The 27,598-nt window shown below is 35.6% G+C and overlaps 1 protein-coding gene across 1 annotated transcript in view; it reads left to right on the plus strand.

The window, feature by feature from the left end:
• LOC140136102 (ras-related protein Rap-2b-like) overlaps nucleotides 1–27,185 on the plus strand; it is a 61,687-nt gene extending 34,502 nt beyond the window's left edge. The window contains 3 exon segments of the mRNA XM_072157806.1: nucleotides 21,445–21,536; nucleotides 24,109–24,313; nucleotides 25,572–27,185. Of these exon segments, the coding sequence (XP_072013907.1) occupies nucleotides 21,445–21,536; nucleotides 24,109–24,313; nucleotides 25,572–25,906 (632 nt within the window). The 3' untranslated portion in view covers nucleotides 25,907–27,185.
• The last annotated feature ends 413 nt before the right edge of the window (nucleotides 27,186–27,598 follow it).

Genomic DNA, 27,598 nt, shown 5'->3' on the forward strand with positions numbered 1-27,598 from the left:
AAAGTTTCCCAGGGGAAAGTTTCTAAAAGTAATTTTAGAATAAAATTGATTTAATGCTAATTTAATGCACAGGGTAAGGAAGCCTGATTACCTTTTAGAAATAGCCGAGTGGGAGGATTTCCAATTAAATATATCTGCGTAAAAACTGAAGCATCCTATGTATAAAAGAATATATGTGACACGATCTGGTCCATGGGGGCCAAAGGAGGCATTTTTGAAAATTGAGTTATTGTAATTATACATACAATAGGCTATCATTTACTGCAAACACCAAAGGTCTAGCATAGTTGGTTCAAAAGTTAAGAAGTTTTTTGATGTCTATTTTCTTATGTATTTTATTGTTTTTACTCCATATTTTTACCTTTATCTCAGTTTCAAATTTGCCGCCTTTGGCCCCATGGACCAGATCATGTCACATAATGAAGATTAATTGTACATCATATACTAGCAATTGCGGTGTACACATTTACAATGAACGTCCTTTACCCTTACACGGGAAGATTATCTGAAGTTAACTAAATACGTTCCTTCATTATCGAGACAGAATGTGTACATAATTTGCAAAATGTCAAAGAAACACTAGAGTCATGTTTAAAATCGAATTAGGTGGGCGTTTAGAAAGGCTTTGTGAAACCTTACCTTGCACATGCTGTATACCTCAACTTTTGCGTACAGCGGTCGTAGACTCCATCTCTTAATTATGATAATATCCTAAAATAGTTATAATGCGAGTGGTTCGATTTTTGCAAATGGCGTTTTCTGTCTTACATGGAAACCTATAACCAAAACAGTCAGATTAAGTATTCCAATGGTTTTGGATATAGAGCAAAACTGGCATAATGGTCCATAGAATTACTGTTTGAATGATATACAGTGGCGTAACCGGGACTTTTTCAGAAGGGGTGCAAATTGGGTCGGGGAGGGGGGGGGGACAAAAATGGTCAAAAATTGAATAAAATGTACAAAAAAAAGGCAGGGAGCTTCCTATTTATTAACTCCTCCGCTTTCTTCCTTGGTGCCAATTTGTCATTATAAAACACACTTACAATTTTACTAACTTATCCTTTAATTTTAAATTCTTGAAAATAACAGTTCTTTTGAATTTCATGAATTTCAGCATCAGAGGCTAGGTACGCAAATAAACATTGATATAATACAATCTACTGTACTTTGATATGTATTTTAACTCAAATTTTTAAAAGAATGCATGAAAAGTTTAGTAAATATTCGATGTTTGTTCTTTGGCATCAAAATAATATTCAGCTGTACTCTTGCAAGAGTCGTTGTTCTTCTAATGATACATAATGATTCAAGGGCATGTTTTCTATCATTGTTTTCGAACAAATATTGATTGGTGTTTCTGTTTGCTTAGCTATACTTGAATTGAACAGCAGAATTGTTGAGTATTCAAAGCAAACACTACTCAAGTTTAACTCCACTATTATAAGATACTTTTACATATAAGTAAATTATAATTGACCAGCCATTGAGATGAAAAATAATAGAGAGAAATTTCAACAGAATTGTTTACTACTACTATCGTGACTATGCAAATAGAAGTATATATAGTTTGCTCCCTTTTGTTTGGCATGGAAGAAGAAAACTAATGTGTTTCATCACGGGTTTGAAACACAATCCCATTGTTGATTAGCAGTGACAGATAAGAATCGACTGGAAAGAAAGAAGAGTTCTATGAACCCTGTGTATATTGCAGCTTTTTCTAAATCTTTTCGACCTACATTTGGTCATTTTAACCCCATGGGCACTACTTGCCGATATATCAGCCTCTAAGAACTATTTTGATTTGTTACAAAGAGAGCTATATCATCTGCTTAGCCAATCAGAGACATGGTAAGAAAAGTCAGTATGGCTGATGGGAATTAAGCTTAAAATTGGTGAGAGATCTAAAAGCTCTATTTTCATTGGTTATTCAAATGCCTTTATCATGGAATTAACCAATCAGGGGAACTGTAAAAAAGGCAGTTAATAGTGCCCATGGGGTTAATCACCAGCTAAAGCTACAGTTTTTTTTAACGAAGTCTACATCCTCGTCTACATACTTCTTGGATTTGTGATTCTGGGGTGAACAATGTAATTATAATGCTTGGAAATGTGAGTGCTAAAAAGGTGATGTTTCTAAAATGCCCTAACCGCTAAAAGTAATGAAATGATCGAGTTACTGTTTAGTTCCCTATTTTTGCAAACCATCGAAATTGAAAGTTACTCATATTACCAAGACCTTTAACCACTAGGTTTTACAAAATATTTTACCAGAATGTTACCATTGCGTTACGACTGGCGTAATGTTATATTGAAGCGTATAAAAATTACAATCTACTCGACTCATTTAAATGTTTTCTTTCTTTTCAAATTTCATAGTCAATCATGATTTTTCAATCAAGATTATATTTCTACGAAACTGAATCTGTCAGATAATTCAAACATGTATAAACTTAATTATGTTTTTTGCTTTCTTGTGACTTGCATGATTGCTTGCAGTAATCACGATGCATAATTCAATCAGACCTTTTCACACTTCATGCTAAACTGCCTTAGTCTTGAATATCATTAACCATCGTTGTGAATGTCGATTTATTTCTCGGGTGAATTACGGGTATACTTGTTCTGGAAATATTTCAATTTATTTTACAAGGTATTGAAATTACGTTTGGTGTATTAGTGAAAGTAATGCTGTTGTTGTTTAAATAACCAGATAACCCAGATTGTCTTACATCTATGCCACAATACGCTAGCGAAGTGAAGTAATAAATCGGATTAACTACCATAGCAATAGGTGAAAACAATTTTGAATATATCGCGCTGTACTACAAGCAGGTTGCACTCATCACATGTGTATGTCTGCAATCATAGATTGAATACAATACCGGTCTTTTCAAAGATACTAATCTTACAAGGTGCGAGTGATCAACATAATATGGTTCAATGCAGAGGTACCGCGTGAACGGACCAGTGCAGCGTGGTATATTCAAAAATTATTTTCGCCTATTGCTATGGTAGTTAATCCGATTATTACATAACTTCGCCAGCGTATAGGGTATGGTACGTGTAATCAATGAGATGATGTACTACAGAGGACAGAATCACCAGCGTCCCATGTGATACTATATCAGTCACATATCATTTCAAGAAACACGAGACAAAATAACCAACGGGTGTGCATGACGGACCAGCATCCTAATTACGTTGTTGTACATTCGACCATTAGAAAATCAATGCTTGCTTTTTAAACAGACGGCAGGATCTATGCATTAAACTAATTACATATAATTTACGGATAGTGACAATATAAATGCTATAAATCATCAGGACAAAGTGAATGACCTGACGAATTGTTGACTTCTAGCTTTCACCTTAATGAGACTGTAAATCAACAAATAGTCGATCGATTAGCCGAGTTTATACTCTGATCGCAAAAGACTATTGATTGATTCCCATTAAGCCTGATGGTTCTTTCCTAGGTATCAAGTAATAAAATCAGTGGCGCATTGGGGACAATTTACTCATATTTATTTTCATTCTAGGAAAGCAGCATCACTAAGCAGCATCATAGACATATAAATCAATATAATTGACTCGAATGAGGATGTTTTGGCTATAATGTTCTATAATTTATTACATAACACGTGCTGACCTAAATAGTTGTTGTGATTCATATCAATTCAATCCCGAGGGATGAGATCATTAGTCCCTGGATTCATTTGCATCATGTGCTGCACTGGTAATGCCGTTAGGCTGTATTAGAAGTGTAGGTGTACGTACAGCAAAATAACTGGGCTACGCTACCAGTACTTGTCCACAAGTTGTCATAGGAGGGCGGGTTAGTGTAGTGGTCTTCTCACTCGCTTCTCACCACTGTGGCCCGGGTTCAATTCCCCGCGGCGCCACATGTGAGTTTGGTTGCCGATCCATGCTCGTCCTCGCAGGTTTTTCTCCGGGTGCTCCGGTTTTCCTCCTGCATCTAAAATCGGACCTCTTCCCATATTCCTGTCCCGTCATATCCGGATGGCGTCCCTTAAATTTAGTAGCCTCTGAGCACTATTGGGATTAGCCTGGCTTCGGCCGAATGTTATAAATAAATAAATAAAATAAATATAAATAAAAAAATATTACACACAAAAATCACGCTATATTTTTACCAAGCCTTTCAACAATGCCAATGTATAGGCGCTAATACCCGTCTTATGAAACTTAAAAACTTTATCGAATGTATCATTCTGTATGAAGTTGTAATTTGGTAACCTAAAGCTACTAACCTGAATAAGCAATTATTTTGATAACACAGTTCACTCTGCAACATAGCTTTATCTAATGCGCAATCTCCTATCTTCATACCACATCAAATCATCGCCCAACACTGGACACGATTCATCGCATTACCTTGATTACATCTCGGATTACATAGTCCAATCGCTATCGATTAAGCGATCATTTTCACATCAATAAGATAAATCGTACTTTTAAGATTCATTGTTTAATGATCAATCGCACACGGCGATAGTCGGTGAACTATAACTTTAGTTTAAAACTTTATATTAGTTGTTTTAGCTATTAATATGTGATCGCTGTAACGTAATCTTTCGTTGCGGTCAGTGCTCAAGACACTTCATATCACCCAAGACATCAGATTAATAGTGACGATTGATTTTAATGTCTACCAGTCTACCAAGTTGTGAAAGGTCCATTATAGTACCTGATGTTATTACGCCTCAATTTTACAGAAACCGCTGAACCAGCAACCAGCAAAACACGGGAGGCAAATATTCACGATCCTGTACATCGAGGTTCACTTTTGAACACAATGGGTGAACTTGTACTGGACGTGATATATTGCGATCGTCTGAAAAAATGGCGAACATTAACAAGAAACAGGAGAAATGTCATTAATTTGTACTCTGCACATGCGAAAATACAGCAATGCACCGGAATCAATGAATCCTCAATATCTCGGTTTTCTTGATGGCGTAAATTTGTCTTGATTTTAGTGATTACCAGTGTAAAGTTAGCAGAGTAAATTAATATTGTACACTGAGACATCAAAACACAAAACCGTTTCGTAAGGCCTTCAACTCGAATCAACAAGGTGATTTTCAACGCTTGACGGCCGCATTGTTCAATTTGATTTTACGCTTGTTGTTTATTCTTTCCAGCGAGATATGTAAAAAAGGAAGGAATATAATTATAAACCCATTCACGCTTGAACCAAAAACCAAATAAATGGATAAATGTATGGATAATTCATTGCTCTAAAACAGAAAATTATCCATGTGCTCAACATCAATACTGTTTACTTTTACATTACACGTATCTTTCTCTTTGATATTTTGATAATGATATCGAGTTAAGGTGTTGCCGACATCGTGTTTTGGCGCAATACAATTTATTAATGGATTTTTCAATGGAAGGAGAAAACATGTTTACATACCATTGTCATGCCCGGCACTATGAACGGTCAAGTACGCGTTATTGTTTTTAGCGTCGTCAGACATCGCACATTAGCGACTAAAATTTCTGGTAACACTGCTACTAAGCAACCTTTATAATCTGCTTGTTGGTTTACTTGGTAAGTTGGTTGTTGGTTGTTGGTTCTATTAACTTCTATGTACTTCATTCCTCAGGTAACTAAAAAAATACAAGAATCTTGTGAGGCTTCAATCTTGTATTATATAGAAAACCTTGGTTTATCTGTGATGTCAAATTCTCAGCTTCTAATCTAAAATGAAAACAAAATGATACAAAGTTCTCATGAAAGCTTTAAATAAACTCCAATTCAAATTATGGGCCTTGTAGTTGCGAACCTATTCACGAATATTGGTAAGAATCATCGCAAAATAATATAAATAGTGATTTATGATGGTTATGTCCATTTATAGGACATCATAAAGAATGTGAAGAGCATCAATTCTTATGGTGCATTAAGCAAAACGTGACATGTACGGATAATGACTATTTGTTAGAGAGTGACGATCGGATGTATTATTGCTGTCACGGCGTCTTGTTTTGTTAACAACGGAAAGGCACTTACTTTTTCTCTCTCTCTTCTTGCGATTTTATTAATGTTTATAGTGAGTAACTATAGCAACGACATGGAAAGAGTTCCCAAGTTTCTAAGACGAAGATGGGACTTGCATACACTAAATATTTTACAGGCATGCAGGCATCAGCACTAGGATCCACAACATGCTCATCTATCAGGGGCACAGTTCTATAACCCCAATACATTAGTACATTCATTGAATGACCTTTGAAAATTTGGGTACAAAAACTCATACTCTGCAACTTGAGGTCAAATTTTGCACTATGATTGTTTAATATAGGTTATTGAACTACACCATTGGGATGAGGCCATTGTGGTCCATAGTGCAGGTACACCAACATGTGTTGTGATGCTGAATGAGTCGTCGGCAACTACAGATAATTATAACATTATAAATCGTCCAACTAAGGTTCCAGCACCCCAAGAACAGGCAAATACAGCATGTAAATTAGGATTGTCAATTTCGGATAATTTTTAATGTTTTGAGTAGTGTTAGTTCAGGAGCATTATAATAGACATGATAGAGAGGTGAAATGGCTTTAGTGATTATTTTAATCACTGCACGACATGAAAATATGAGATTTCAAGGTTTACAATGTCAGCCATGAATGTTGACAAAACATTTGCAGAATGTAAGCAGACAGACAGATTGACGGACAAATAAGATCAAAGTTCGTAGGTGTAATACAGCGATGATATATAAAAAAAGACATTTCAAGTCAGTGAGACGAAATGACAAAACTTTATTATTATAGAGAGGAACATATGGCAGACGGCAGCTGCATGTCAAGTGCATCATAGTAAAAGTTCATTGTTAAAATAGGATTTTATTTATGCTCATCTATCTGTACACAGTTCTTTAACACTAATATACTTGTATGACCTCTGAATGTGTTGCGTACAGAAAGTCATACATGACTTTCTGTCCGGGGCGTGGCAAGCGGGTGGACAGAGTGGACGAAGCCCAGGGCCCCGAGGGTTGAAGGGCCCCAAGCAAAAGCGGAAATGAATTAAGGGCTGATAAGAAGATGTTAAAAGGCCTCGCACTACTTTTTGACCATGAGCCCCGAGGCTCTTGCTACGCCCCTGCATATCCCACAACTCAAAGTCAACTTTTGATCAATTATTAAACTATGCGATTGTAAATTAGCTTTTATAGTGTTAGTAGCTTCAACAATGGCATGACGAGATGAATAAATCGTGAGACTTGTAAACCAACCGGTACAATGAATACATTTTTATGATTATAGAGATGGACAGACACTAGGAATAAAAAGTATATCACGAGTTTGAGTACGTGGTTGTACGATTGCTATGAGTATGATGAATGCATAGAGATCATCATGCGATAACTATAGGGTTTGAGATAATTTGCTAGGTGATCATACTATACGATTGATGTGAGTATGATGATACATGGAGAGATCATGCGATAACTAGCTAGAGTTTGAGATATGTGGTCATATTTTCTATGAGTGTGATGAATGCATATAGAGATTATGCGAGAACCATGATTACATTGGAACATTTTTGTAGTTTCTATGCGCAGTATATGCTACGAGAATAGAAATAAAAGAATGATATAACTTGAATGGAAGGAAAGACATACAGGCAGATGGATAGAAACACAGATTTGGAACAAATGGTAGGATTTGAACACGACTGAACAGACATAGTACATTATACACAGACGAAATAAAAGAAATAAGACAATGTTATTAATGCAATATGTTTATTATTGCAATAGAAAGGGATATAAATACGGAGAAGTAAACAATGCTGAACATAGACAAATACCGTAGCCCAATGGCGAACACATTTAATATCATAACAATAAAAACTACAAAAAAAATTATAAAACACAGTATCTTTCTAAGATGTTCCATCAGTCACGTCTCTATTATATTAAGCCAAGTACAATTTGAAATCAAATATCAAACACATAATGCCTTATAGAGTTTCTTCATTAAATTGAAAGCCTTGAAAACACAGTAGGCTATACAAAGTAAAGAAAAAACATATTATTGAGGCAATTTTACATTATTGTAATTTTACATTCATAATAATAATCTTTTTGTTGCTACAATCGACCCGAACCCGTACGGAATATTTTTTAATTTATACTTTCACGTTATCTCACGCCAATGAATTGTAAGAAAGATATCCACAATAATTGTAATATCAATATAGCTACCAAGTGTATATCACCAAGTTCCCAAAATCGTTGCACTGTTCATTACGTTATATTACCAAAGTCACATGGCTAAAGAATATTTTCTGTACTCCTAAACCATGTGACTTGGGGTTGATTTGAAGTGACCTCCACTTGAGATGAGTCTGGTATTTATTCCTAGTTATTATGTGAAAAGAGACGCATGTAGCAGCATATACACATTTTATAGAACATACATTATTCCGTTCTCATTCTTTGCGGTCATAAAATACTTAAATATTTAATTTCCTGATGGTACAGTTCTTACAGGGTGTATTTTACATTAAATATTCATATTTGTCATTTAAAAACAATCTTTGTCATAGTACAAAGCTGTACAAGGTGGTACGAATGATAGCTAAATATTGCACTAGTCTGCCTAGATACTTCTTTACAAATATTTAATTTAGGTGCAATATTCCCTAAAGACTGGGTTTATTATTTGTTTAAACTGCGTTCATATTTCAATCGCTAACAGCGATCATTTGAACCATCCAATGACAATAGCTCTTTATAAATTGTATCGGAATTATGATCCAACAATTGGCCATTAAATATCGCTCTTCTCTCCTGTGTATTAAACTCTACCTTCTAATTGATATCGATGACGCCATATTGACAGTATATCACCATGACCACGGTATTCCTGTGTAAAGAAGATTCTAAGTGAAGAGTATTTACTTTAAAAATGTCATTTATCACGATGTCTTCTTTAATGTGAATTCTAGATATTCTTTTCCTATAGTATAACAGTGAAATAACAATAACATAATTATTTTCCCCCTGGATGCTGCTGCAGATTGTGTTCATTTTAATACTACTTAAGGGATGGGGTATGAACGTTTGGACAGTAATTATTGTGGGACATTAGAGCACATCAGACATATCGAATTGCATTCTGAATACGAAGAATGTCCTTCAGATATCAAATAATTTTCATTTTTTGAAATTCGCAATGTAATACACATTTTATGGCAAATGATTAAAAATTGATATTTTTGATATTTAACAGTATACTCGAAGTAAACTTTATAAATCTGATGATTTATACTTAAAGTGTATGTAGGTGGGATAAAAAGCCGACGATCAATTGAAAATTTTGACCTTTCGTATTGAAGATATGGATTTTTTTCCCAAAACACCAAAAAAAAAATTATGTCTTTTTGAGAAAAAAATCCATATCTTCAATATGAAATGTCAAAATTTTCAATTGATCGTCGGCTTTTCCTCCCAGCTACATACACTTTAAGAATATATCATCAGATTTATAAAATTTACTTCCGAGGACTGTTATATTTCAAAAATGTGAAAAATATCAAATTTTAATAATTTGTCATAAAATTTGTATTATATCGTGAATTCCAAAAAATGAAAATTATTTGATATCAGAAAGACATTCTTCGTATTCAGAATGCAATTCGATATGTCTGATGTGCTCTCATGTCTCACAAAAATACTGTCGAAACGCTCAAAACGCTCATTCCAGATCCCTTAAATCAGATAACAATACCCAAGAGATGAAGAACATAATTCATTTATGGATGACGAATAAACACGGAAGCATCATTTATAATGTAAAGTATGTTTCCAATCAATAACGTAAAAGCGGGCGTCAAATACCTCAGGAATGTGGCAAAACGTGAACATATTAGAAAAGAAATCATCACTCTCTTTTTACACTAGAATTTCACATAAGCGCAATTCTCATGACACGGTTTTTTAATCCCAATATTTCACACACTATGTACAAAACTCATACTCCACAAACTGAGGTCAAGTCTTTGTTTGAATTGGGTTTATGGAACTGCCTTATGAATAAGAATTAAGACAAGAAACGGAGAACTCACATTTTTCTATCATATCTATTGGACGATTTTTAGATGATTTGAAATTGTTTTGATCATATTACAAGAGCAGCAAATATGAATTTCATTTTTGTCTGTTTCCTTGGTTACGATTACGAAGTATTGTATCGGAAAATGTAGATCAATGTAGTATATTGTTAATATTTACCTCAGGGAAATTTGACATACGTACTTCAAAGGTCAATACACCTTGACGGTTCCCTCTATAGTATTTAAAGTTCAAAGTAGTTCTTCGAGAAACCTCTCGAGAAAACTACTAGTATATGATCAGCTTCTGTCTGATGGTCTCACGGATCGGCCTTGCCATACAAGCCACCCTCCCTCCCCCCACACACACGACCTTTTAGAATGACTAGTTTAAAGACAATGAATGTTCATCCATTCAAAATGGAATTGCTAGCATTAGTTCAGAATATGTTTTACATTTGTTGGCACTTCTGTTTGAAGTTCGAATAAATTACTTTATCAAATTATCACTACAGATGCAAATAACACGTTTTAAATCATTTTTGCAATAATGTCAAAATCTGCCTAGATGAGCTGAAGGGGTAAATGACCGTGAGTAATAAAGTAGTTCTAGGGGGCTCGGGAATCCCGAACTAATCCGGATTTACATGCAGGTGAAACTCGGAGACTTTTACTGAAAATATTAAGACAAATTACACCATTAACGTTAAAGAAAAATGTAAATTACAGTTCCAGTAAACTGTCATACACGTTGTTCAATAGCAGTGTATCATTTAAATAATAAGGTTTACAACTTTCATTTCATTTGCTAGAGACTTTTGGCTGTTTTGATTAAGTTGAATCTCCAGAATATCGTAGCATAGTGTAATAGTATATAAATATATGTGGTGCGATCAAAGAAAATCAGTAGGAACTCGGAAATATTCAATTTTCAGTTTCTTATAAGATAGTAAGAGGCATTTACAAAGCTGCATTTTGCAGAAAACCCTATTGAAATTGAACAACCTGTTCCAAAGATATGGGTGATATGTGATGCGATCAAGCCAAATCAGTCGGAACTCGGAAATATCAATTTTGAGATATAGCCAAACAAAGAAAATTTCCTTTGTTTCCTCTTGTTTTGGAAACTCTTAAATTGCTCATATCTTTGGAACTGGTTGTTCAATTTCAATGGGGTTTTCTGCAAAATCCAGCTTTGTAAATGCTTTTTACTATCCTATAGGAAAATGAAAATTTATTATGGCCGAGTTCCGACTGATTTTGTTTAATCGCATCACATATGAGCAATTAAAGAGTTTCCCAAACAATAGGAAACAAAAGGAAATATGTGACTCCTCGCCACAACTGAGCCCGGATGTCGCCAATCATCATTTTTGAGATATTCAACCAAAATATTCTGCTTGAAATTAGCTTTAAAATGATGTATATCATGTCTATAGTACTTGACATTTAAGTAGTGAAAATCAATAAAACAGTCAATAAATCCTTTCTTTCCTATTGTTTATTGTTAAGTTCGATGGAGCATATCTCAATAGTGGCACTGGCGACATCCGGGCTCAGTTGTGGCGAGGAGTCACATATATCCTTTGCTTAGCTATATCTCAAAATCGATATTTCCGAGTTCCGACTGATTTTACTTGATCGCATCACATACGATATATCGTATATATGTCTTAACCTTTAATCACATGGAAACGCAAACGGTCGTGCGAATATTGCATGTCTGTGAGCATGACAGTAATCCAGCCTTTGTGAGTTAAGCTTTCTCGTGTTGACAATTTGTTCGCAAGCTTAACGCCTGCAATTGCCTGCAGATAGAAGAAACATCCATTAATAATTTGAATGAGAAAAACAAAGCATGAAACACATTGATGACCAATTCTAGAATGACAAATGAGTGGCAACCACTATCCATATGATCTACAGACGGATGTATAGTCATGTGATTGGTGCTTCTGGGAATGGTAAAACTAGAGCCTACATGGAATGCATTTGTTATATCCGTCGTTTAAAATAGAGCAACATATTAGTGTTAGTACAATGTTCGATTGCTTGAACTAAATCCAAGCACATTTTCTCATCTTTCCTCGTGTAACATTATGCAAACACGAAAGGCAATATATACTAAAGATGACTAAAATTTGAATTTTGATTAAGCATTTCACTTGAAAATAGTGTTATAAAAATATTGTTCTCAGAATTTGCAAAACATGATAAATCATAACCGCCACGTTTGGACACAAAATAGCTTCGAGATATAGATGCAGACACAACCATATATCACTTTATCAAGTTTAGTAAGATATGTCGAGTTGGCGTTGCGAAATGTAATTTTATGAGAAACCTAATCTTTCTTGGCGATAGTATTGATGATGCTACTGACCTACGAAGATACCTTGATATTCGTATTTCTTCCTAAGTATCAAGGTTATATCAAGAACTACTAACCCCTGAATGTGCAGCCGATATTACGTTCTGTTATTTGTAAGAAATCATATTTCAATCCTAGAAACTTAAAGCTCGATAACTCTTCTGACTTAACCAAATCATTCTCGCTTACAGCGCAGTGGAGACAAACATGTGAAAATTTATCAAAATAGCCTAAAACTGGACAACAACATCGGGGGACAACGCTCACAGTTTTGATCCGAATAATTTCAGGGATTTCTCCGTCATCTGTTTTATTAAGTGGGTGAATGTATGTAGTACAATGATATTGAATTATATGGCATTCTTCACAAACCTTCAATGAATTTGTCAAAAAAATGAGGCAGGTGAATTAATTAATAACCTAACAGACATCATAATTTAGGATTAAACGTACCTCAAATTTTCGGGTATAACCTCAACCTTCATCGGGAGAGTGGCAACCCTAGTTGCGGAGCAGTAACTTACTACGCACTTGACCCCAAGACTTTGTTGAACACTTTGCTGTGTGCGACACAGTGTGTACGAATCAAGAGTACACGGCAAAGTATTGGGGCAAGTGTCCAAAAGCTTACTGATACCTGACTTGTGTTGCCAGTCTCCCGATGAAGGTTAAGTTATGACCGAAAATTTGAGGTACGTCAAATCCTGTGTTGAGATCAAAAGTTTAAAATCCTAAATCCCATTTGAAAACACGCGATTATATTTTTGTCATTTTGTTGCAAGATAAATGGACTGGTGAGGATGTGATCTAGACGAATATCATATGATATTTGTTATATAGCAAAGTATTGGAAGGGAATCTGATACATGCATGAAGGATACTATGTAGTGGTCTTATCGTTCTATTTTATGCATAAAACAAACAAACGGTTTCTGGTTTCATACCAGTCGTATCAAATTACATAATATTCTAAGGAAAAGTACATCTCCATGTTTGTAGTATCTTCTTGAGATTCTCAGATTGCAGGGTATACTAGGGTGAATAAAAAGACGTAACATACTTCAAATAAAATAGAAGACGACGAAGAAGATGATGAAAAGGAAGAGGAGGAGAAAGAAGAATATAAATAAAAAAAGGGAAATGATATCAATATAAAAATGTTGAGAAAAAACAAAAACAAATAACCAACGAAAGTAAGACCGAAATAATCAATTGGCTACTGCTAATTAAGATATATTACATTATTATTAGCAATTTATGGTAGCGACTAGCGACTGAACTATGAAATGGCTTAATTGTCTCTATTACTTTAAGTTGTCTCAAGATGAAGTACTTTATTTCATTATCAACAAATAATAAGAGTTTGTTTGATAATGTCAATATTAAATGTCATCAGGCGGTAAAAGCGTATTGTGTTTTAAACTACTGTTCCCACAGGAAAGAAAAAAAGCAAGGTACACCAACTTGATGTGGGGAAACAAGTAAAATACAGACTAGCAGTATGCAGGGGGACAAAAACATCAGACGTAGGCAGAAGAAGTAGGCAAAGTTCGATAGCCAAAAATTACCAGTTCCAAGGCCCACAGAAGTAAGTGCTGAACCTGCAAAAACAACAAGGATCAATGGTAATACAAAACTGCACTAGAACAAGTGATGAAAATCAAGTGATGAAAATCACTGTGCATATAAACAGACACGCTAAACCAAACATCCAGAGTAGGCACAAAACAGGCAAAGTTTGATGGCCAAAAATTGCCAATTCCAGAGCCCACAAAAGTGTCAGGAAAACAGTACACTGGAAGTGATGAAAATCACTGTGTACATAGCAGTGAAACACTTAACAGACAAAAAACAACCGACGTTTCGAGCAGATAAACTGCTCTTCTTCAGGGACAGACAACAAAATATAAAGCAAACAACAAGAACTACATGTTGTAGTTTAAAAACAAATTCAAGTCAAAAATTGAAGGCAAGTTCAAATTGAAATAAGTAGCAAAATAAGACAGCAAACTCAGAGCAAAATAAGTTGTGTCTTCTCTCATTGAGAGCAAATTCACTACAAAGTTAGAATGGCAAACAATATGTAAATAAGCACCACCACGGGACAATAGAGTATTGTCCTAATTGACAGGAAGTAAATGTCAAGTGGGGTCGCAATCAATAGAGGTTGTAGAGAATGAATAGATAGGATAAGTGGACAAATGTCACTCAAACTATAATATTATGAGAAAAGTAATGCATATTAAATAAAGAACAAATAATGTTTATAGACCTACACAATACATGTATCAAGAAAAGTGAAAAATAAGCCAAAAATTGCTGGATAAAACACAAGACAATGAAGGTCTCAAATATTAAAGTGAAATATGCATACTGAAAAGAGGGGGAGGTAGAAAAACAGAGAAAGTATGAAAGCATGTGGTCCATGCATGATAAAATTCTCTACAACCTCTATTGATTGCGACCCCACTTGACATTTACTTCCTGTCAATTAGGACAATACTCTATTGTCCCGTGGTGGTGCTTATTTACATATTGTTTGCCATTCTAACTTTGTAGTGAATTTGCTCTCAGTGAGAGAAGACACAACTTATTTTGCTCTGAGTTTGCTGTCTTATTTTGCTACTTATTTCAATTTGAACTTGCCTTCAATTTTGACTTGAATTTGTTTTTAAACTACAACATGTAGTTCTTGTTGTTTGCTTTATATTTTGTTGTCTGTCCCTGAAGAAGAGCAGTTTATCTGCTCGAAACGTCGGTTGTTTTTTGTCTGTTAAGTGTTTCACTGCTATGTACACAGTGATTTTCATCACTTCCAGTGTACTGTTTTCCTGACACTTTTGTGGGCTCTGGAATTGGCAATTTTTGGCCATCAAACTTTGCCTGTTTTGTGCCTACTCTGGATGTTTGGTTTAGCGTGTCTGTTTATATGCACAGTGATTTTCATCACTTGATTTTCATCACTTGTTCTAGTGCAGTTTTGTATTACCATTGATCCTTGTTGTTTTTGCAGGTTCAGCACTTACTTCTGTGGGCCTTGGAACTGGTAATTTTGGCTATCGAACTTTGCCTACTTCTTCTGCCTACGTCTGATGTTTTGTCCCCCTGCATACTGCTAGTCTGTATTTTACTTGTTTGCCCACATCAAGTTGGTGTACCTTGCTTTTTTTCTTTCCTGTTGTTATTATTCAAGGTATCCTCTTGTATCATTTATTGATCCTTGATGTGTTTTGTGTCCTCGTCCGTTGGATTCACTATTACCCACTTTTACTGTTCCCACGTCAAGTATCAAAAGCGCGCTACTTTTAAAGTTTAGCCGTGTATTAATACTTGTCTCCCACTAGAAAAGGTGGGTTTTTTAATGTCAAACAGTAGTTGTATAATTGATCATATACCACTGGTTCTATCTTATATCTGTATTAATTCATAACCTGTGTCACCCATTGTACTTTTAAAACAGTCATTATGTTTGGTTAATTAGAAGCGCCAAAAACGTGCAATTCATGCAAACCTTTTTTTCAACATGGCGAAGTTTAACTTTTGTCGATATAGCTTTCTTTACTTTTAACGTTACTTTGATACCGTTTTCTTGGTCAAAAATGGGGAAAAGTGCATTTTAAAACAAATATCTCAACCTCTTTTTAGAAATGACTGAAAAGAATAAAATAAAACCCAATAGATCTATTTTGAATACATACCCTAAAAATCTGTATGCGGCCTTTCTGATATGACGCGGATAAAAATGTGGCTAGTATGACTACTTTTTTTTATCATTATTTGAAACAGAATTCAAAACAGAACCCGATCACAACAATGTAATGCTACCGCTACCTTGCATGCCATTGTATGTTGTACTTTTATAGATCTTCTGACTTTTGATAGGCATAGGCAGCAAAGCTTCTTTTTTATGCCCCGATGCAGACCAATTACAGTGTAAGCCGAATGCCACCACAAAGATGGACTGAATGAAATCAACCCGGGGAAATCAACCTGCATGTATGGGTATTATTTCAATGTCTAAATATGACGCAACCCTAAGAATAAAGTAATTTTACCACTTCTTGCCGGGCCATTGTCACATACTCCTGTGCTTTGTGTATAATAATCGAACATATCACTATGTATCTAAAGTTGAACACACGTGATTAAAAAGAACATGAAACTCGAAAGCCGATATTAACAAAGACCGGATGAAAATCAACCCAAGTTTTTTATGCAGTTGCACAACCCACGCGTTTATCCCGGAAAGCAAGAAGTACCCAGTCCAAGGGTATATAGAGTTGAACATCCGAGAAACTGCAAAATCATCATTCAATATTGACTTAAAGTGGGATCACAAAACAAACTAAGCGCTTTTAAAAATCTACTTAGGTTTGCAAGTAATCTAACTGAATGATGCTTTACCTTTACTGTGTCCCTATCTTTAGGTTATGTAAAGATCAAGATGAATTAGGTGTTTGCATTAGTGATCGCTCGCTCGCTCGCATCATATGAACCACGGCATGTCCATGCCGCAAAGATTTCAACCTTACAACCCTAGATATGTTTCAATCACGTGGCGTTGATTTGAGTTAACCTTAAATGTCTTTGAGGTTATATGAGCGTCTATAGAAATAATATACCTAGAGCTCTATGATAGGACCTTTGATATGCTATTTTTAAGTCATGGTTGTCGAGGGAAAATAATATATATAATGCAACTTTAAGCGATAGTGGATATCGCAATTTCAGATGAAGCTATTGCTTATAGTATGTGATGTACAGTTGGTAATTGAATTTTTACTTAAAAGAAATTAAAATTGTTTTGAAAAGCTCAATATCACGGCAGTAAGCTTACAAAGTTCAATAATAAACCCCCGTAAGTAAGATGACTATTGTTTTTTAACGTTTTTTAACGCGCAGGGTAGCAGTGGGCAAAAGAAATTTAGTTCAAATGTTCAAAACATTTTTCATCACGCAATATTATAATTGTACCACACAATATTATAAATTTACATTAAAATTGAAATATTTTCAAACAAAAATCTTAGTTTACATTGAAAAGTTTGGTGTGATTTAGAAGGGAGAGACTCATCATTTTGGCGAAATTTGCGACATGCAAAAGCTTAAAAGCTTAAAAGGGCTAGGTCACCCACCTTTGCACAATATTTTTTGTGGGACCTGAGAGCACACCAGACACAACAAATTGTATTCTGAATACGAGGAATGTCCTCATATGAAATAATTTAGATCTTTTGAAAATCGCGATATACAAATTTTATGATAAATTTTAAAATTGACATTTTGACATTTAACAGTCCTCGAACGCGAAGTAAACTCTACAAACATTGTATGTACTTAATGTGTATGTAGCTGGGAGGAAAAGTCGTCCGTCATATGAACATTTTGACTTTTCGTATTGAAGATATACATGAAGTTTCATAAAAGAACTAAAAATTGCTCACCGACTAATAATTTATGTCGTCAAAAATCACTTAAAATTAATCAAAATATGATTAATACTTACTGAGCTTGCGTGTAATCTTGTTTGGTATTTTTCTTTTTTTTTTCTTTTTTTTTTAATTATTATATTTGGGTATTTTTTAATATGTGACTATTTAACTTTATGACTTTTATCTTATCAAGTCCATCATTCGCTCATCGCTATAGCCATGATAGCGATTGGACTATATAACCGGCTCGTGTGGTCAGTTTGTTATTAATCAATTGTTTGTGCTGTTCAAGGCTTCAGGTTATTGTTGTTAATTTATTGCAACTTTTATTGAAGAAGTGGCATGTGAAAAAATAGGAAATTAAAATCCACTGCAAATTGTTTTGTTAATGTTTTGTAGTTGTAGTGCTGATAATGGTTGATGCTTTTGTGAACACATTATGTTCCAGGTATGCATTATTGCACGTAGTGATATGGAATCTAATAGTTTGATCTAAAAAGTTGAATCCTCCACTCTTTTTAATGGAAAGAGCATTACAAGATTACAAGCAATCGAATATTTTCTCTATATTATTATGTTACACGTGGGTGTGAGTCTCGGGGTATCTAAATCTCTTGGCTTTGGTGGCGGTGTTCGCAACACTGCGTTCAGTGTTTGGAATACATTTCCCCTGCTACCTGCGGTAATCGCAAGATTAGCCTTTACTAGTTGTGTGTTACTGCCTTAAGTTCAACTTCATTACATTTTCCAATTAATTATTTTATATTGCCCTGGAATTTTATAAATCGTCATTTTCCTATCATTGTCCAACTTTTGATGTCAAAGGCTTTCGGGAAGTCGAGATTGCATAAAGATTTCAATCTTTGGAATCGCATTGCGCTGTTCCATTTGCGAGTTGTACTCCTCGTAAAAGATAATGACTGTTTTGTTGTTTACTTTTGCTTCCCCCCCTTCATCAATCACTTGGATTACTTGTTCTTGTTGTTATTGTATGTTGTTGCCAAACCAATATTGCGGATGTGGATATACCTAAAAAATAAAAAATAAAGAGGGTAATCGACATGATCAGTCATGTCATTGCCACCGTCACCCCGGGACACCACATAACCGCTATCTTGCCGGTAACTTCAAAGGATACAATCAGTGCAACTGTTGCACCTGGTCATACATTCCACGCATACCATTTTATAAACAGGTGTATACATTGTAGTACTCAGGAATTTCAATTGTTACGATATTGATAAAAGATGGTTGGTTGATTACACTGAGCTGTTTGGCGATTTGTTTGAGCGTTGGATTAGGGTTAAATTGATCAAATATGACGTTAAAGGCTTATCAGTGATCCCAGTGAAAGTGTCAAACATTTAAAACTGTGTATAAATTTCCTAAAAGTGACGGATAAGTCATTAAAATTGTTATAATGTATTTTGGTAATGAAAAATGTGTCAAAAAGAGGAAAACAGCAGTATTGACAAAGTAGAAGCCCCATTCAAATACATGTAGCTAATTTAGACAAATGATACAGATCCATGCAAAATGTTTGATTTTTTCTTTAATACAACTTTCGGCTTAACCACTAGCAGGCGATGTTAGCACATCTTTGACAGTAATAAAGGTGACAAAACCTGAATGTTTATCCGGATCAGCAAATTACTGAATAGGCCTTTATAGGAATCCATATAAGTTTAACTTGAACGATTTGTTTGTTTGTGTCTTGCATAAGAGAACAACAACAAACAATATGTTTCCACTGTTCCAGGTGGTAATGAAGTTGAACTTTTTTATGGGGGGTATCTGTTTTGTCTAGAACAGCCCAATAATATTAGCTTGAATTGTGATTTGCGATCTATTCCCCATATGATGACAACGTTATGATGTCTATGGCATTTAATGTGATTGCATCGCTTCAATAATTTCCCTTCATTCGTATTGCTTCAACACGGTAACTAAATTTCGCGTCAATCGCGAACAAAATATGCTAAGAAAATGATAAAACATGAGAATTTTTAATAACTTATCGGTACTTCGGGGTCAATCTTTGGAGAGTTTGTAAGTTATTCATGAATTAAACACGGCACTATAACACTTATTTTGTCGTAGTTTATCGTACAACTACATATATTATTTTATTAAGTAGAGTAGAGGTAGAGGACCAGTGCTGAGGTCCAAAATACAATACCCGATTTTACAGCAGCGCTTGATTCAAAAATAAAGTTAGGTAAGCAGGCAACACGTTGATTCATTACCAATACCATGAATACTAGGCATAAAAACTGAAATATATATCAAAATTATATCAATGCCACGCCAATGGCGAATGTATCCGATAGATTCTAAGAATAGTTGAAGTCATATACGGTATTTGAAGTAATATTTTACCAATACTAGATGTTCGTTTTATTTTATACAAACATTCATGTTTGGTTAAGAGTCCATTTGCAGTCTTAATTTGAGAAACTTGTACTTTTTATTGTCTCGTTCAAGACGCTGTGGTCTTTGCAATCGTGCGTCCATCAAAGAACAAGGAAAACAATGCATCTTTATTCTGACACAAAGAACCCATTTTACATTTAAACATGAGTCATCAGATTATATTGAAATTCATACATAGAAAATACTTAAGATATATGAGTCAAGAGATCATGATTCATGAATGTATAGTAGGGTATTCAATCATGTATAGCTCTAAAATGAAAACTATGCTGATTTGACGTCAATGACGAACTTATGAAAAGTCAGTAATTGTCATACTACTCATTTTTTATCAAGGCTAGTCTACATTTAGTACATGTGTCTGTCATACTATTTAAATTGAATTTTAACATGAGCGATTGCTTGCAACCAATAAGCGTCAACATACTTTTATTTGTAACAAAAGACAGTCTTTCTCATTGGTCAGTTTCCAATTCATTGCTCTTTGGTAGCGACTGAATTTCAAATTGAACTTTGATATTTGTAAATCGTAGTCTAGAAATACGACATTGCTAGCAAATTTGACATCGATGAAATTTATGATAGCAAACTGCGTGATCATACACAATTTTAACATACATACAATTAATATGTTTTCTTTTTGCTTAAGGTTTATACAATGATGATCCTATAATGGGCAGAAGATGGTGTGCAGCATTATTTTGTGCAATGGGATTTTAGCTTTATCAATTTTTATCAAGGTCATTCGTAACTTGCATTGGTTTGCGTTGTAACATTTTGAATTAACCTCTCTCATTCACTGTAAAACATCAATAATAAAACTAAATAATAAAAAGGAGCAAATTGAATGTTTTATTTTGAAATCAGTAATTCTCTTCATTTGCATACGACAACTTTGCTTAATCCAATCAGTATGGATGCAAATACAAATTTTGGCTCAATTTCCGAGTTCCAAGATGCTACATTGAGTGATTTATACAAACCGTCCTCGATCTGTTGTTAGTGTAAGACCGCAGTTTTGTGATATATGACCAGCTTAATATCAAAGGTAACTTTGACATGTCAAACTAAATTTTGTTTTCTACTTTTGTTTTTATATATTTCTACAGAAAATCCAGAAGAAGATATATACGAGAAATCGGTAGAAATAGATGGTAAAAACTCAACGCTAAAAATCATCGACACGCCAGCATATGGACAAGTAAGTCTCGACTTTGTTTAGCAATAATCTATCCGCCTTCAAGTGGATAAACAGTGGGGTATCGACCTGCAATATTAGAAATTATTGTTCGAACACTTTAAAGGCCTTATTGCAAATGGTCCCCCTTCTACCCCCGTACTTCTCCATCTTCACCATATCTTCTTCCAACATTGTTTGGTGGGGAAAGGGGAGGGGTGTGAGTAATATGAACATTGAGACAATACTAAAAAGAACATGGGATTTACGCAGGGTGTTCGAACACATTTTTTCCGGGATTGTGGGGATAAAGGCGAAAGTCCCACTGCGCTGTTTAAAATATCGGGATGAAATTGACGACACTGAGATGCGCGTCATCCCTACTGACACCTTTTTCAGATTCACCTTATAGCCACATTCGGCTCACTTTAGCAAAAAAGATATACGTACATATTTGCACACATTTGAACTGGTAAAGTGAGTATGGATGTGGGTCAGTAGGATGATTTTGCAATTTTCTCCCCCTCTCCCTTATATTATAACTTAAAAAACGATGTCACATGTAGCGAGTGGTTACAATCAGCCCACTATAATGTAATTTGATTATCTGAGATACCTTCAGAGAATTTCAACAAGTTCACACAGATTTAATCAGCAGTTTACAACAACATAACATTTACACTGACTATACAACAAACAGAAAGATAGCAATTCTTGCGCAAATAAGTCAAATTGGATTATATAACGATCAAACACACAAATATTGAGGGCGTCCTCCTCAGCAAATGTTACAATATGACTTTAAGCGTTTCCGTACTAGTGTTTTGCTAAGCCTTTTTAGAGCGTTTTATTGAAAAGGCGCCACATGAATGTGTGCCAAAACCGCTTGACCCCCCCCCCTCGACTCGCCAAAAATTGCTTGCACCCCCACCCCTCCCTTTGGGCTCGCCAAAAAATTCTTGACCTAACACCAGGGCTCATAATTATTGCACAGCCCCTCAGAGATAGAGCTACACTTGGGTCGTGATGGGTCCTGATCGGGCCAGGCTTAAGCAAAATGCTCGAGCCAGGCTAAAAATTATTTTAGCGCATACTGGATCATGGAATGAAATGAAGTACACGAATTAAAGATAAAGAACAATGAAAAAAGCGCAGTCACTTATATAGTGTGTTATGAGCACAAGCATAAACAGAAATCAAAACAAACACAAAGACACGCCCACATGCCAATACAAACTTCTTGACTCCAAATTGACGTCAGCCATTTGAGCACACTTTACCATGACTTGCACAACTACCAGAGCGATAAAGAAGTCAAAGTACAATGCGTCATTCATGACGAGATATGGTTTGAAGTAAAATAGGTTAATTAACAGTTTGCGTCTAAATTTTCCATAAGAATTTACCATTTATCTAAGTTCCCATAATCCCTTGCACCCGTCCACAGTATCAAAGTGAAAATGACTAACTTCGTTTCGAGAACGTGGTATCAAAATAACACAATTTGCATATTGTCGCTATGCATCATGGGGTATGTTTAAAATGGCGAATTTGAAAGCCAAGTAAACTATAGCTTTTATCTACTACTGGATGGCCTGTTTAATGTATTACACGCTCGTACGAACAACTTTCTAAAGATCAAGAGTTATTTCAAAGCAAGATCCTTTCATTAAGTCTACATGGATAGTGTGGTTAAAACAAATCACAAGTGATAAGCAAGAACGAATATTGAACTAATTCTCAAGGCACAAAAGCTCCTTACAGAGACAACAACGACCTACAACTCTTGTTTGAACCCTCACATACACACCCCACACACCCCTTCAATAGAGCGATACCTATGTATATTGCAATTTTTAAATTCTCTTATTCAAACTAAAACTCTTAGGGTCACTGTCCATATTATTGAAGAGCACGTAAATATTCTTAGTATTATGTTTCTAATTTTCTACCAGAAAGCACGTGTCTAGTACGCTCTCGTGGAAAAATTGCGTTAGCTTGAAATTCCCCTGGACAAGGAACTAACTGCTTATTGTCTCGTTGTAACCCGTACGAAACTCGGGGAGTTGATCCTGGTTGCGATGGTTATTTGTGGAATGTCTAGGGTGTGCGCTCTTGAAGCAGCAAAGTCCCTGATTTGTTGTTAAATGGTTTATGGAATGATGTGGGCCGTAGCGGTCAGCGACAACCTGTAAAGTGTGCTGAGGCTTGTGGATCAACGTCTAGGCGTTGTGCCTGTGCGTAGCGCACAATAAATCACTGGTTTTTTTTTAATTATTATTATTTTATTTTGTACAAGATTGTACAACAAGATCAAGTATGTAATGCATCTCACGATTCTCACGTCTACATAATATTGAATGCATAGTTCAACCGCTAATAAAAGCTAATAAGCGAGAGCTTCTTTACCAATCACCTAGATCCTACATTTCAACGTAAGAAACTACCATCCATTCCATTCCACTCCATTTCTCGCTCAGCGCTATAATGATTGAAGTATGTACCCAACTTTCAGCCGACATATCCCCAATTCAAGTGGCTTTGAACCAACCTTAATGTAACTAAATACGCAACTTTTGTACTTGTTTTCCAACAGGAGACTTTTGAGAAGGATGAAGATAAGTACCTCTCGCAAGGAGACGTCTATATCTTGGTGTACTCTGTGACTGATAGACGAAGCTTTAAGAAAGCAAACGAGTTGCGGTTTAAGTTACAACGGACCAAAGAATCAGAAACGGTGCCAATTATTCTTGTAGGAAACAAAACAGATCTTGAAAGATCGAGAGAAGTGTCTTTTGCAGGTACGTACGTAACTAGGTCGTAGATGCGCACGTTGCTGAACAGTGGTAGTTTCCCGGGGAAGTTTGCATTTCCCTATCTAGGCTCCACATCGATGTGAATACCAGATGTATTATATGTGACCTGCTACAACGAAATGAGTATAAAGGCGCAAGTTGGTAGTCACGTCCTCATTCAGCAGTCATATGGTTCCATAGCCAATTGTTTTCACGGTTTGTCGCCAGGCGGTTTGTTTAGTGACGGAGGAACACAAACCGGCTGGGACCGAGACAAATTTCGTGGTAACAGGTCACATATTCTGGGTATGAGCGTCTAAGGATGGCATAACGTCCAGATGTAATAGGTGATACTAATGTATTCCTAGTATTATACCTGAAGCGCAAATTCGATTTCACATTGAATGTCATGTATTGTAAGACCATGTTGATAAACTTTGATCTGATTATATGAATACCGGGAAAGCTTTTACATAGTTACGCGCTACTATGTAAGGAATGTGGTCCAGGTGCAATAGATAAAACCATTGTATTCCTGGTATATATGCATACCTAGGCGCAAATACCGGGATAACAATACATTCAGCTGCTACGGTTAGAAATGTTGCCATGGTGCAACAGCTGAAACTATTGTATGGAATACCGGAATCACCTGGGTATTAGCTGCTACGGTTGGAATGTGGTCCACAAGCAATATGTGAAATTATTATATTCCCAGTATATACCTGATAGCGAAATTTGATCTAAATACCAGAATTACAATATATTCACCTTGAGACTTCAATACCTGAATAAGCAATTTTGTCTTAGATTTGCACGATGTACACATACTTGCAGTAAAATCATACGTCATCCACAAATATTACTGCATCATTAGATGTGGCTTTATGATCGATCATTTGTTTCACTCGTTTAGATAACACTGAAATGAAATAAAACTATAATATAATTAAAAAAAACTCAGGTCTTGCATTCTAAGAAGATCATTCAATTTTGAAAAAGAATCTTTTTTCAACAACAAAATGTTGAAATCTCATTCTCATGAAATCATTCAAGGCATAGTTTTAGACATTGCGCTGACATACAAAAGCATTTCCCAGAGGTCACTATCCGCATGTTATTGTCGTCAGAATACGATTTCGCAATGTCATAATATTGTAACGACCATGTTGATGCAGTTTACTGACGTAACGGTGTGCGACACATTATTACTTTTGCGTGATTAATTATTAGTCCTTATGTGTTTTTGTTTTTATTGCAACAGAGTGAAAACATTTCGCTGCCCTTTTCGACTGTAAGCTGATTGAAACGTCTGCACCAATATGCCATAATATCGACAAACTGTTCAACGGTGCAGTCAGGCAAGTCAGATTGCATAAACAACGTTCCGAAGATGAAGACGCAACGAGCCACGGTAGCGCCGATTCTGGCGGGGATAAACATTGCAAACCAAGCCCGTCATTAAAGAAAAGACGACGATCATCCATGCTTCATAGAGCGCGAGGAGTACTGGAAAGAATTCTCAGACGAAAGAACTCTGATGAGCCACCAGGTTACAGAGCAAGATCCAAATCTTGTCATATTATGGAAGTTTTGTAAATAAACAATGTGCCTATTTTTTTAAACATGTTCATAAACTATGACGGGCATTGAACACATCTTTTTTAATAATATTCCCTTAAAAGTGGTATCGTGGGATGCTCTTTAAAGTATACCGTCGTGTGTATCGGTAACTCTTCAAGACTTTTTTTATGAATATTTATACTCGATAAGGTGCATCAAGATGTGTGCATACGTGTACAGAATAATGAATCAAATGCTGTCGTGTATAACGCCCATGCAGTATGTACGGTTTTTTTCTCGTCGTCTAACTTACACGATGACCAAATTTGATTCGGCAGATCCTTGCTATTTAAGAGTACATGTCGGTCTAGAAATAGCAAATTTTACCCAACGCATACACATTTCTTATTAAGGACGCGTAACGCATCGTCATTAGTGTACACAGTGATCATTCTTTTCTGATTGAATCTTTGACATTCAGTTACGATGTCCTGGTTTTGGACTAGCCTGAATCCTTCTGGCCTCTAATGGCGGCACCTTTTTTTACCCACAATCCTTCACGTTGCCTTATTCGATACAGCACAGTGGAGCGGCCGTGCGTGAGTATTCGAGGACTGGAGGATCGAGTCTAGTTTTGGACACTCAATCATATTGTGTCCTTTTAAGAACACGTCATTTCTCACACTCTTTAAACATGTTAAAGCCAAAAATGATGGTAATAACTCATGTCACCAAACAGTGCCTTGAGCAAAACACTTTTGACCACTACAATTATTGCCAGGCTTAGGTCACTTTTTGCGCTGCAGAATATAATGATATACAATATCATTACCCATTTAGTAATTATGCCCCTGCCTATACATAAAAAAAATACATCATGACCACCAGTGACAAAAGTGAGCTGAGAAATGGAGAATTCCATAAGCTCACATTTTTCAAGAATGTGACGTGTTTTTAAAGGGCACTGTAATGTATATGTGACGATGCGTCGACAATGCAGTCGAAAATTGAGAATAACTGAGGTGAGGTGGATAAGTGACAGTGTTGCGAAATTCTTCTACATAGACACATAGCCGTCAGCTCTTCATGGCGGGGATATCTGGATGACAAATTGTCACGGTCTTTCCTATTAAGTATGGTCAAACTGCTACTGTTTAACGCTTTCTAATAATTGAGCTAACCTGAAATTGCACTGCACAAGGAACTAGCTGCATATGATCTCAGTTATCCGTACGAGAACTCGAGGACTTATCCTGGCTGTGATGGTTTATTGTGATTTATATCGTGGATGTGCGCTTCCATGCTGATTGTTCCTAAATATATTCAAAATGACGTGTCTTGGGTCCCAGTGATCAGCGATATCCTGTAAAGTGTGCTGAGGCTTGTGAGTTTATGCCTGTGCGTTGCGCATTATAAATCACTGCCCATTTCACATCATTTCCAAAACAAGTTTCATCCTTTCGGCAAACTACTCCTTATCTTGCACCCTTTGCTCTCAATTTACATGTATTTTTTCCCAAAAAAGTCTGATATAATCAGAAACCTGAGTACAATTTTTCTTGAAAACTAATGTTTTAACACTTTTCCGGCTGCTAATATTCAAATGTTCACTATTTTTATGGTATACGTTTGTGTATATCTGTTTTTGAGCACCCCCTCGAAATAATTCCAAGAGCTGCGTCATTATAGTACAGTGTATTTAGTACGGGATAATATGAAGATAAAAAA

This window comes from Amphiura filiformis, chromosome 16, assembly GCF_039555335.1.
Source record: "Amphiura filiformis chromosome 16, Afil_fr2py, whole genome shotgun sequence".
NCBI lineage: Eukaryota > Metazoa > Echinodermata > Ophiuroidea > Amphilepidida > Amphiuridae > Amphiura > Amphiura filiformis.